Raw genomic sequence first — 11,548 nt, forward strand, 5'->3', positions numbered from 1 at the left:
CAAAACACTGAAATCAAAACACTGAAATCAAAACACTGAAATCAAAACACTGAAATCAAAACACTGAAATCAAAACACTGAAATCAAAACACTGAAATCAAAACACTGAAATCAAAACACTGAAATCAAAACACTGAAATCAAAACACTGAAATCAAAACACTGAAATCAAAACACTGAAATCAAAACACTGAAATCAAAACACTGAAATCAAAACACTGAAATCAAAACACTCATTGAAATCAATTGCTCTCGTCACAACGTCGGCTCACTTATAGAGTCCGACTATGAATTGATGCCCAAGAAGAGGGCAAACTGAGCATCGAATGCCTATGGTTGAAAATTACAAAAACAGTGAATACAATTGCACTAGTCGCAACGTCGGCTTACTTTAAGAGTCCATCGACTTTAAATTGATGACATTGTGGTGGCAAGGAGGAAAGAGGTGAAGTGAAGAGGAGGACAAGGTAGGAGGATTTGTGCTGTTCTGTCTAAACATGTAAAAAATCACACAAATGTCATCACACCACTGACATCCTGTCACTGAGAATTTGGCCACTTTCTTCTTATCCCAGTTTTCTTTTGGAGGTTCTATTTCCCTGGGAAGAGAATTGCCTCATCCTCAGGTAGTGTGTTATAATGAATGCCATTATATCCTCTGCATGTGTATAACATGGGAAACTGAACTTGTAACTTCCCAAAATTTCAGTCGTCACCAATTCATACTCATCTACTTTATTGCAGTACTTTTGAAAAATGTTTTCCAATTCATTAAGTAAATGAAATTAATTCCTGTTTGGATGAAGGAGGCCACCTCTGGTCTTCATAATGACTACCTCAGCTGCTGGACTTAGAGAGTACAGTTGTGATGTGGTGACAGCCGCTTTGTAATTGGAACAATTTGTCCACCTTATTACCTGTTTTGCTAGGTTCCCCGATAGGCAATAAACCAAGCAGTCAACCACAGGAGCGTTATCATAGTCATGCTCCACCTTATCATCAAACTCCCAATTATCATGATCTACCATAAATCCAGCTTTTCCATGAGAGCTGACAGCCGTGAAGGAAGTCCCGCAGTGTCAGTATATATATATCCTTCAATGAGGAAATGGTAATTGAATGTTGAGGAGGTCCACTGTCCATAACTACACAATTGCCAGGCTTAGGAGGCTTAATAATGGAATATGTACACAGCAACTTGTGCAGCTGCAGGAAATTTGGAACTGCAGGAAATTTGGAACTGCAGGAAATTTGGAACTGCAGGAAATTTGGAACTGCAGGACATTTGGAACTGCAGGACATTTGGAACTGCAGGACATTTGGAACTGCAGGACATTTGGAACTGCAGGACATTTGGAACTGCAGGACATTTGGAACTGCAGGACATTTGGAACTGCAGGACATTTGGAACTGCAGGACATTTGGAACTGCAGGAAATTTGGAACTGCAGGATGGTTATTCGATCCAGAATCTTGGCGAATAATGCCAAAAAAGCGCTAAAATTGGGAAAAGTAAATGGTATTAAAATAAATCTAGTCGTCTTAAGTGAAATAATGTAATTCATCAGTACTTATATATAACCTCCAAAGGATCCTGATTTATGTTTCCAGATTGAGCATATTTGAAATTATGTCTCTCAGGCATGTAGTGGCATATGTCTAATGTTGATTGAAGTGTCAATCTCAAGCCTTCATAGGTTTGTAGGCTGAGATATTCAGCCTTAGAAATACCTCCAGTAATGAGCATTTCATGCCGTTCATCTAGCCATTCTATAGACGATTGAATAATCTGAAAGAGAGCGAAAATGTAATTAGCCTATGTCATAAGGTCTAAATATTTATAAAAGTACATTACCCTCAGCAGTATGACATAAGTCAGATAGCCAGTGCACCATAATAATTTTAATGATGACTCCAAATTGTATGTGTTAAAATCAGTATGAGTTCAGATCATTGCCACCCAAATGCAGTCCTTTTCCTGTCTTCCGGTTCAGTGCATCAAAAATGGCATTGAACTTCAGACAGAGTTTTGCCCTGGAATCGCAATCGATGAGGCTGTGATCGCAATCGATGAGGCTGTGATCGCAATCGATGAGGCTGTGATCGCAATCGATGATTCATCGCATGGAAAGAAGTCTTGCGACGGGGATAAGGGGAGAAACTAAGTTAAACGAGCTTCCCTTAAAAGACCATTCACAAAACAGATCCTGACACCACTAGTTATGTACAAATAATGTTCAGAAAGCTTCCCTTAAAAGACCATTCACAAAACAGATCCGGACACCACTAGTTATGTACAAATAATGTTCAGAAAATATTACTGGAGTTAAAAATATAAATGAGACCTTTGTAGGTAAGTGTGCTTAAGCAGACAAACACACTTTTCCGCAAATTGATCTCATCCAATGACAATGCCATGCCTCTCGAAGTGGTTGACTTCCTGCATATCATTTTAAATAATATAAAAAAATTGGATCAAAGCCACACTTGGAGTCTATCAAGGGCATGTGTCTCCTTACTGTGCTAGAAGCTGGAAGGGGCAATATGTCATTCTGTCTGAGGAAGTTATAGCCACTGGGAGACCTGATATGGAGGAGGAGGCGCATCAACAACCAGTCCACCAAATTGCGCCTTCCTTGGCTTCTCAAGCACTTCGACGCAGCCAAAATCTCCGCCACGACAGACATGTGGCACTTGCTCACATTGAAATGAGGCAGTTTTTCCTGCGCATCCTTGATTTAACGTTCCCCATCTCCTGCTCCTTGTGCCTCAAGCTGGCTTTCAGCATTAAACATCTCTCACGCAGATTTACCTTTGTTAGGCTTGCTGCCCTGAACCTTCTCCTAAGCACAGAAACCTCACGGCGTTTCACCGGAGACCGCTGGAGCCACAGTCGTGCTCACGCTCTCGCCGATCTCTCACCTTCTGCTGAAGAAGTTTCACTATTGTGCCTCAATGCTGGCACCCGTTTCCAACCTCTAAAATGAAAGAATATTCACTGTCTCATCCTCCCAAAATTATCTACAAACACTTTCTCTAAGTTTCTGCTCGGATATGACGATGCCAACTCACTACCCTCACACACCTTGGCCGCAGACAAATGGTTTATAGCGTTCTCGACTACTTCAGCACTTGTCTCCGTACCCACGAATCCGAGGCTGGATAAAAATGTATTAGCGAGCCAGGGGTGATTCTTCCTTTTCTCTTCTCTATAATTTGTTTGTGAAGGATGAGTATCACTTCACCTCTTTCCTCACTGCCCATCAGCTCAAAGAACACTAAATTACCGACGCCCACTTTTTTCACTCCCCACGTGTGCGGCATATTCATTGTCGACGAACTTTTCAACAAATTGGTGAAGAAATCGCTCTCTTCATCCAAATTTGCCTCGTCTGGAATGGCCGAAGGGGGTGAAATCTGTTGAGAATTTGTGGCCTCCTCGTGGTTCTCATCAGTGGAACGAAACAGTTTCCTCCTACAACTATAGGGCTCAACATTTTTTTTATCAACTCCCTGTTACTTCTCGACTTCCGACCAAGGTAAGAGGGGCAACCGGGAAATTGGCTCCGAACTGCTTCTTTACAGAGACGTGGATTTGCCAAATTAGCCTGAAATTAGATAAATGCAACCAGGTTTCGTATTGATCCAATCATTACTACTCCATTATACGTATAGAACGCAGCTTAACTCATAAACTTTTCTTAAAATGGTTAGATTTCTTTAAATCATAAAATACACCAATAAACTTAAGTTACCTCTGCAAGAGCGTTCCCTTGTCCTTGTGAATCACCTTAGACACAGTTTCCGTGTCAAAAAAATGCTTCGCACATACCCGATGGCTGTCCTGAAGATTAAAAATTTTCTCTAGGAGACGCTCGTTACCAAGCGATTCGCTTCTCAGGATCCATGGGGACTCTTAAAAGCGAAATTCCCGAAGTCTTGTGGCCATAACCAGTGGTGCCACGTGGCACCACACACGTCCACGGAATTTTCCTTTTTTCAGTAAATCTATAACATATGTCCGCGAAATATTGATGTAGAACAATAAGGAAATAATGCAGAAAACTAACATACGTATATGAATGAAAACTAATTCAAAATTAATAACAAATATCACCATTTCCATTCACCTGTAGGTCGCGCTCAGCGATAAGGAAATGACCCCACCTGCTAATGTTTGCCCTTCGGAATACGTGGCGCCGCCCCGGCAAACGTGCGACAGGTTGAGGTAACGACTTCAATAAACCATGGGCTCCCAATGGAGTGAGATAGGAGGTGACCATATGGGACACTCATTTGACGTCTTGCCAATGGCTTATTTCCTGGCATATGTAGACTATTATTGATGAGAGCTCCGTATGGTTCTCTTTCTTTAAATACCCCACTGTCATTCACCCTTCCATTAACTCCAACGTGTGCATATTTAAATTTTCAATGTGTATCAACAACAGCCATCAGAGTGATGCTGTGGTGACCCTTATCATTATAATACGAGGCGGGTCCGTGAAATAAGTTCAACGATTTTTTTTCACATCAAAATACTGGTTTAATTGCAAAGAAAAGTACATTTTTAGAAAGTTGAGTCGTTCTTTTATTTTTCTACATAATCGCCGTTGCGTTCTATGCACTTCTGCATTCGAGGCACCCACTTCTTCACACCAGAGTCATAGAACTCTGCCGCCTGTCCGTGTAGAAAACTAACAACCGCGTTTTGCACCTCTTCATCTGTCTGGAATTGGTTTCCGCCAAGGTTTTTCTTCAAATCGGGGAAGAGATGGAAGTCACTTGGTGCTAAGTCTGGGCTGTAGGGTGGGTGAGACACCATTTCCCATCCAATGTGATGAGGGCTGTGGTTCGATTGGCGGCGTGCGGTCATGGCGAAAACGCACTCCTATTGTCAGCATTCCTCTTCCCTTTATCAGAATTGCACGTCTAAGATTTTTCAAGGTCTCACAGTACCGGTCAGCATTGATTGTTGTCCCGCGAGGCATAAACTCGCACAACAATACGCCCGTTCGATCCCAAAAAACGCTAGCCATGATTTTCCCGGCAGAGGGGATTTGTTTGAACTTCTTTGCTCTGGGCGAAGAAGGGTGCTTCCACTGCTTCGACTGCTCCTTTGTTTCCGGTGTGGTGTAGTGTACCCAGGTCTCGTCACCAGTAACAATAGAGTCCAAAAATTCCTCTTCGGTTGTTCCGTGAAAAGCGAGAAATACTTGGGCCGCTTCAACCCGCTGCCACTGGTGGTCTGCAGTGACCATTTTTGGTACCCATCTTGCGCAGACCTTTGAATAGCCTAAATGTTCAGTCAAAATCTTGTCAATTGTGGTTTTGCCGACCTCCGGAATCTTTTCGCACAGCCCCGCACAGGGGAAAGAGAGTAATCTCTTCCTTTAGGGAGCCGCGTCCCCAAATCCCCCTCTCAAATCGGCCCATTCGTGATCTTCTGTGGACGATCGACAAAAAAAACACTAACGCTCGAAACCGCATCGTTATAGTTAGCGTTCGTTCATTCTCAAGTTTAGATTTTTTCTCGAGCGAAGACTAGAAACATCGTAATGGTCGCACCCTGAAAAAAATGCCATTGGAGCGTGGGAATTGCTTGAGTGCAGCGGTTAAATGTTGTGAGTTCCTACCCCGCACGGGGGGAAGAGGGTGATCTCGTCCTTTGGGGAGCCGCGCCCCCAGGGACCCGAGCCCACCGAGAAGACAAGCTCGTTAAAAAACCCCGTCGCTCGCTCGGATATTGTCCAGACGGCATGTGACTATGCTGTTCTGAGTAGCCGTAACATCTGGCGTCCAGAATCACCCACGTGTTTGCCGTGCGTGGAGACCCGTACAAGGGGGAGATGGGGATCCTGGTGGGTGAGTTCTCCGGCACCCAGCTGGGCGTCGGAAACCCGGTATGGGCCGGGGTTCAATACCCCACTTCGGCCCTGGATTCCCCGCAAAACGGGCGGCCGAGAAGTGCCCAGCTCGGTCAATCGGCTTCTGGCGGCTGTGGAGCTTGGCGGCTCCTTCCGAGCGCACGCCAGGACGGGTTAGTGCTGGAGAGAAGGGGGTCTTCGTAGGGCGGCCGAAGGCGTGTGGGTTCGGAGTGCCCCCGCGCTGGAGGTTCTAACCCATAAGAGACCCCTATCGAAAGTTCCTATATCCCTTGGGTAGCCCTGGCGACCACACCGGATCTCGGTGTGGCGTCCCGAATGTGTGGCTCCGTGGTGGGTGGGGAGCCCAGGGAATTTTCCTTACGCATTCATGGAGACTACATAGCCTACAAGAATCCATGGATGAAGAGGATATCTCGGAGTCAGAGATAAACAGGGCGAAGGCTAAGGAGAAGAGACGCTTTAAGCGTTAAGTCTCCCTCTAGCCTAGTGATCGAGTTTTAGTTTATTTATTTAACTTATTCCCTATTTTAATGGCTTTTATCATACAGTGGAACTGTAATGGCTTTTACCGACACAGGGAGGAGCTTACCATTTTAATTCGTGATTTTAACCCTAGTTGTGTTTGTCTCCAAGAGACGCATTTTAAAGCTACAGATAAAGGAATTTTAAAGGGTTTTTAAAGTTTTTAGACACGACGACGCCAGTGGTCAAAGAGCCCAAGGTGGAGTGGCAATTGCTATTCGTGAGACCCTTTACACCTCCCAGTTGCACTTGACCACTCCATTTCAAGCAGTAGCGGTGACAATCCATGCTCCGGAGACTAATACGTTATGCAACGTTTACCTACCGGAGGGTGCGCCGGTAACGCGGTGCACCTTGGAGAACCTTACCCGCCAACTACCTAAGCCCTTTATCTTGCTTGGAGATTTTAACGCGCATGACGCCTTGTAGGGTAGCACAAGGACCCAGCAAAACCGGCGAGAAAGAATTTTATCTAATTTTAGTATAGATTCTAACCTTATTTTACTGAACAGCGAGGAAAAGACACGTTTTAACAGTTTTAATGGTGAGTACTCCTCCATAGACCTTTGTATTTTATCAAGCAATCTTATAACGAAGACTAGCGTGGCCGTGCACGACGACCTGTGTGGGAACGATCACTTCCCGCTTTTAATTACAAAAGATCACTGTAAATGACAATTTTAATCGACCGGTTACCTGGCTTCCCCGCAAAGCAGACTGGGACCATTTTAAAGAATGTTTTAAATACTTGCACGATCATAATCGGGACGCAGTACAAAACATCGAGCTCTTAACTTCGGCCATCATAGAAGCTGCAAATGTTAGTGTACCGCGGGTACACTAACATTTGCAGGTAAGGCAAAACGACCACGGGTACCATGGTGGAACGATGAATGTGCCAGAGCTATTAGGATTCGTAAGAAGGCCCTTCGAATATTTAATAAGTAACAAACTTGGCCTTTTTCCGCCGCCTGCGATCCAAAGCTCGTCGAGTGGTGAAAGAGGCTAAAAGGATCTCATGGATGGAATTTATTGCAAGTGTTAACTGCAAAACGCCACTTGCGCAGTTATGGCGCAAGGTCAAATCCATTTGAGCTTCGGGACAGCCTAACCACGTGTCATACTTGAAAATTGACGGCAATTTATTGACAACAGCGCCCGCCATTTCGGAAGATTTTGGGCAGGCACAAGCAGCGATGATAACTTTCACGGCTCCTTTCTCCACCGTAAACGTCAAAACGAAGCCTCTCGAATTTATTTCTTGGAAGGAGATAACGATGCTTCGTACAATGACCCGTTCACCCTGTGGGAACTCACTTCCGCCATCGAAGACACCAGGAACACCTCGCCAGGGTTGGACGAGGTACATAATGCATTCCTCCTTAATATTCCGGAAAAGGCATTGGACGAAGTTCTGCTCACTTTAAACCAACTTTGGGTTGACAGGGATTTTCAATCGTCATGGCGGGAGTCAATAGTGGTACCTATCCCGAAACAAGGAAAAGAAAAAGCCGACCCGAATAATTACAGACCCATTTCCCTCACAAGCTGCCTATGTAAAGTCATGGAGAGAATGATAAATCGAAGACTCATGTGGTGGCTGGAAAGGCATAAGCTTCTCTCAAACATTCCATGTGGCTTCCGACAAGGTAGATCCACATTAGATCACCTCGTCCGTGCAGAAAATTTAATTCAGGAAGCCTTCCTCCTTCGACAGCATGTCGTAGCAGTCTCTTTCGACCTAGAAAAGGCGTATGACAGTCTGGCGGAGGAGAATTCTAGACAGGCTTCATGCGTGGGTTTTAGGGGGAACTTGCCGATTTTTATTCATATCTTTTTAACCGACCGAGTATTTAAGGTACTAACAGGAAGGCATCTCTCACAATTTTATTCACTTGACAATGGCATACCCCAGGGCTCAGTTTTAAGCGTGACTCTCTTCGCCATTGCTATTGACGACGTAGTCGACTGTATTCAGGAACCGGTGATGGGATATCTATTTGTATACGACTTGGCGATATTTTGCCGTTCGTCTAGAGTTACAACAGCAGGACGGCAGTTGCAAATTACTCTCAACAGGCTGAACGTTTGGTCCAAGCGAAACGGATTTCGATTCTCTGCGGAGAAAACTAAGTGCCTGCATTTCCACCGTTTGCGTGGGATTCATTTCCCACCAAACCTTCGCCTGGGCAACGCTGTGCTCCCTTTCGTTGAGTCATCGCTTCTTGGGGATGATATTTTACCGACGGTTAAACTGGCGTGAACACACAAAAGACTTGCGGGAGAGATGTCTGAAGATTTTAAATATTTTACGGATTTTAACTGGAACGACTTGGGGAGCGGATCGCTCCTCAATGATTTTATTGTACAGCGCACTAGTACGCTCCAGATTAGATTACGGGTCCATAGTCTATTCGTCTGGACGTGACTCCTACCTGAAACCACTATCAACCGTACACCATGCTGGCCTGCGCTTGGCAACTGGGGCTTTCAGGACGTCACCCATCATGAGTTTGTGTGCTGAAGCTGGAGAACCACCTCTCGAAACGAGACGGAAGTTTCTAATGTGCAACTACGCTGCAAAAATTTTAGCGACGAGAAATCACCCAGCGCATGTCATTTTCAAGCGGCGATTTTTAGAAATATTTAACCGACGATGGAAAGCCACCACACCAGTAAGCGTACGGCTAAGAAACTTTTTAAACGAATGTCCGTTCAACGTTCCCGTATTATTCCCCGCTGTTACTTCTAGACTACCTCCATGAGAGAAGACGAGACCGTTATGCGATACGCAACTCCACAGACGTCTCAAGAGTTCCACCTCGGCCCCCGCACGGGTGGAAGAGAGTATTGTCTTCCTTTGGGGAGTCGCGCCCCCACGGACCTCAGCCCACCGGGGAGACAACCTCGTCAAAAAACCCTTCGTACGCTAGGATAGCGTCCAGACAGCATGTGACTGCTGTGCTGAGTAGCCGAAACATCTGGCGTCCTGATCACCCGCGTGTTTGCCGTGCGTAGAGACCCGTACGTGGGGGAGAAGGGGATCCTGGTGGGTGAGTTCTCCGGCACCCAGCTGGGCGTCGGATGCCCAGTATGGGCTGGAGTTCAATACCCCACTTCGGCCCTGGATTCCCCGAAAACAGGGAGCTTGGCGGCTCCTTTCGAGCGTACGCCCGGACGGGTTAGTGCTGGTGATATGGGGGTTTCCGTAGGGCGGCCGAAGGTGCGTGGGTTCGGAGGGCCCCCGCGCTGGAGTTTCTAACCCGAAAGACAACCCCTGTCAAAGGTTCCTATATCCCATGGGTAGCCCTGGCGACCACACCGAATCACGGTGTGGCGTCCCAAATGTGTGGCTCCGCGGTGGGTGGGGTGCCCAGGGGATGAAAAAATGTTGTTCGTATGGAGTTGGAAACTCTTCCTCCACCCAAGAGATCCCGTCCAAATGTGGACGGGGGAGAATTCGAAATTAAAAAAAGAAATAAATTTCTGATTATGAAGTGCACAAAAGAAGGCGAAAATCTGTCCAAAGTATCTCCGTTCCTAATACGTAGAGTGCTGTCTGCCGCCATTCCTTCGGAGATTTGGTATCAGTGAAGAAGTTACGCGAGGGTACACTACTGATAGAAACGGGAAATGAAACACAGAGTCGCAAACTGTTGCAACTAGAAAAACTACATGACATTCCTATAACAGTCGAACCACAACAGACACTTCACAAGTGTCGTGGAGTGGTCACCTGCTTTGATCTCCTGTACGTTGATGTGGAGGAAATAAAGACCGAAATGGCCCCCCAAGGGGTCATAGAATTACGCCGGTTTACAAGAAAACAGAACGACCAAGTCATAAATACAACATCTGTAATTCTCACATTCGCCAGTGATTCCCTACCCGATAAGGTATTTGTGGGCTATACTTCCTATCAGGTGCGTCCCTATATACCAAATCCAATGCGATGCTTCAACTGTCAGCACTTCGGACACATCTCCAGTAGATGCCGAGGCACTGCTGCCTGTGCACGCTGCGGTGAGGGAAAGCACGAAAATGAAAACTGCTCTTCCAATTGCGTGAACTGCGACGGCGATCATCCCGTCTATTCCTGTGACTGTCCGAAGCTGATGGGTGAAAAGAAAATAGTGAAAATTAAAACTCTTGAAAAGATCTCGTACTTTGAAGCTAGGAAGAAATTCAACGCCCAAAAGGCCCCAATTTTCTCCCGCTCTTTTGCTTCTGTGGCTTCAGTTTCTGTCCGCTGCGCTTCAACACAGACTGATTTTCAAAAAATCCAAGATACTCCTGTTGAGAAACGCGACCAGGAAGCCTCTGGTCAGAAGAGTGCAAATAATGGAAATAAACAAACTGACGTATCCAAAAAATCACAGAGCGATCGTAAGGATAATCCTTCCCTCCCAAAGACACAAACACCTGAAAGTCCTCCGAAGAGAGGACATAATCAAAGTGTTTCGCCTAAAAGAGGTGACAATTCTAATCTCCCCGGGCCTCAAGTCAAGAGCAACTCCCAATGTCAGATGGAGGAGATGGAAAACGACGGCTATCCCTCTGAGGCGGAAGTTTCAATGGCCAGGAAGAAGGGGAAAAGCAATCGCCTGCGGCGATAATATATTTATTTATTAATAAATTTATATTTATATTTTTTTCCTTCTTTTAAAATATTTATGGCGTTTATTCTGCAGTGGAACTGCAATGGATTTTACAGGAATAAGGAGGAGATTGCTATTTTATTGCGAGATAATAGACCGTGCTGCCTGTGCCTTCAGGAAACTCATTTTAAAACCACGGACAAAGGGCGAACATTTAATGCTTTCAGGTTAGACGATACCACTGGCGAACGAGCCAAGGGTGGAGTGGTGATTTTTATTCGGGAGTCTCTTTACTCATACCGCGTACATCTAACCACACCGTTTCAGGCGGTAGCAGTGACGGTACACGCCCCCGAGGCGGTTACATTATGTAACGTGTATCTGCCTGAGGGAGCACCAGTCACACGTGCAATCAAAGGGGACACATTGTTACAAATTTTATCAATGACCTTAACTTTTTTTACTAAACACCGGTGAAAAAACTCGATTCAACAGCTTCAACGGTACCTTCTCGTTTATTGACTGAATTATTTCGACGGATG

At 45.4% G+C, this 11,548-nt stretch overlaps 1 protein-coding gene across 1 annotated transcript; it reads left to right on the plus strand.

Moving 5' to 3' along the window:
• Positions 1–10,190: 10,190 nt before the first annotated feature.
• On the plus strand, positions 10,191–11,024 carry LOC124168397. The gene has a single exon (XM_046546617.1). The coding sequence runs from the start codon at positions 10,191–10,193 to the stop codon at positions 11,022–11,024; it is 834 nt and encodes a 277-aa protein (XP_046402573.1).
• Positions 11,025–11,548: the final 524 nt, after the last annotated feature.

This window comes from Ischnura elegans, chromosome 11 (assembly GCF_921293095.1).
Source record: "Ischnura elegans chromosome 11, ioIscEleg1.1, whole genome shotgun sequence".
Lineage (NCBI taxonomy): Eukaryota > Metazoa > Arthropoda > Insecta > Odonata > Coenagrionidae > Ischnura > Ischnura elegans.

What these genes read in the sequence shown, in the direction of transcription:
- LOC124168397 (XM_046546617.1), top strand. Translation starts at nt 10,191, where the DNA reads ATGGCCCCCCAAGGGGTCATAGAATTACGCCGGTTTACAAGAAAACAG.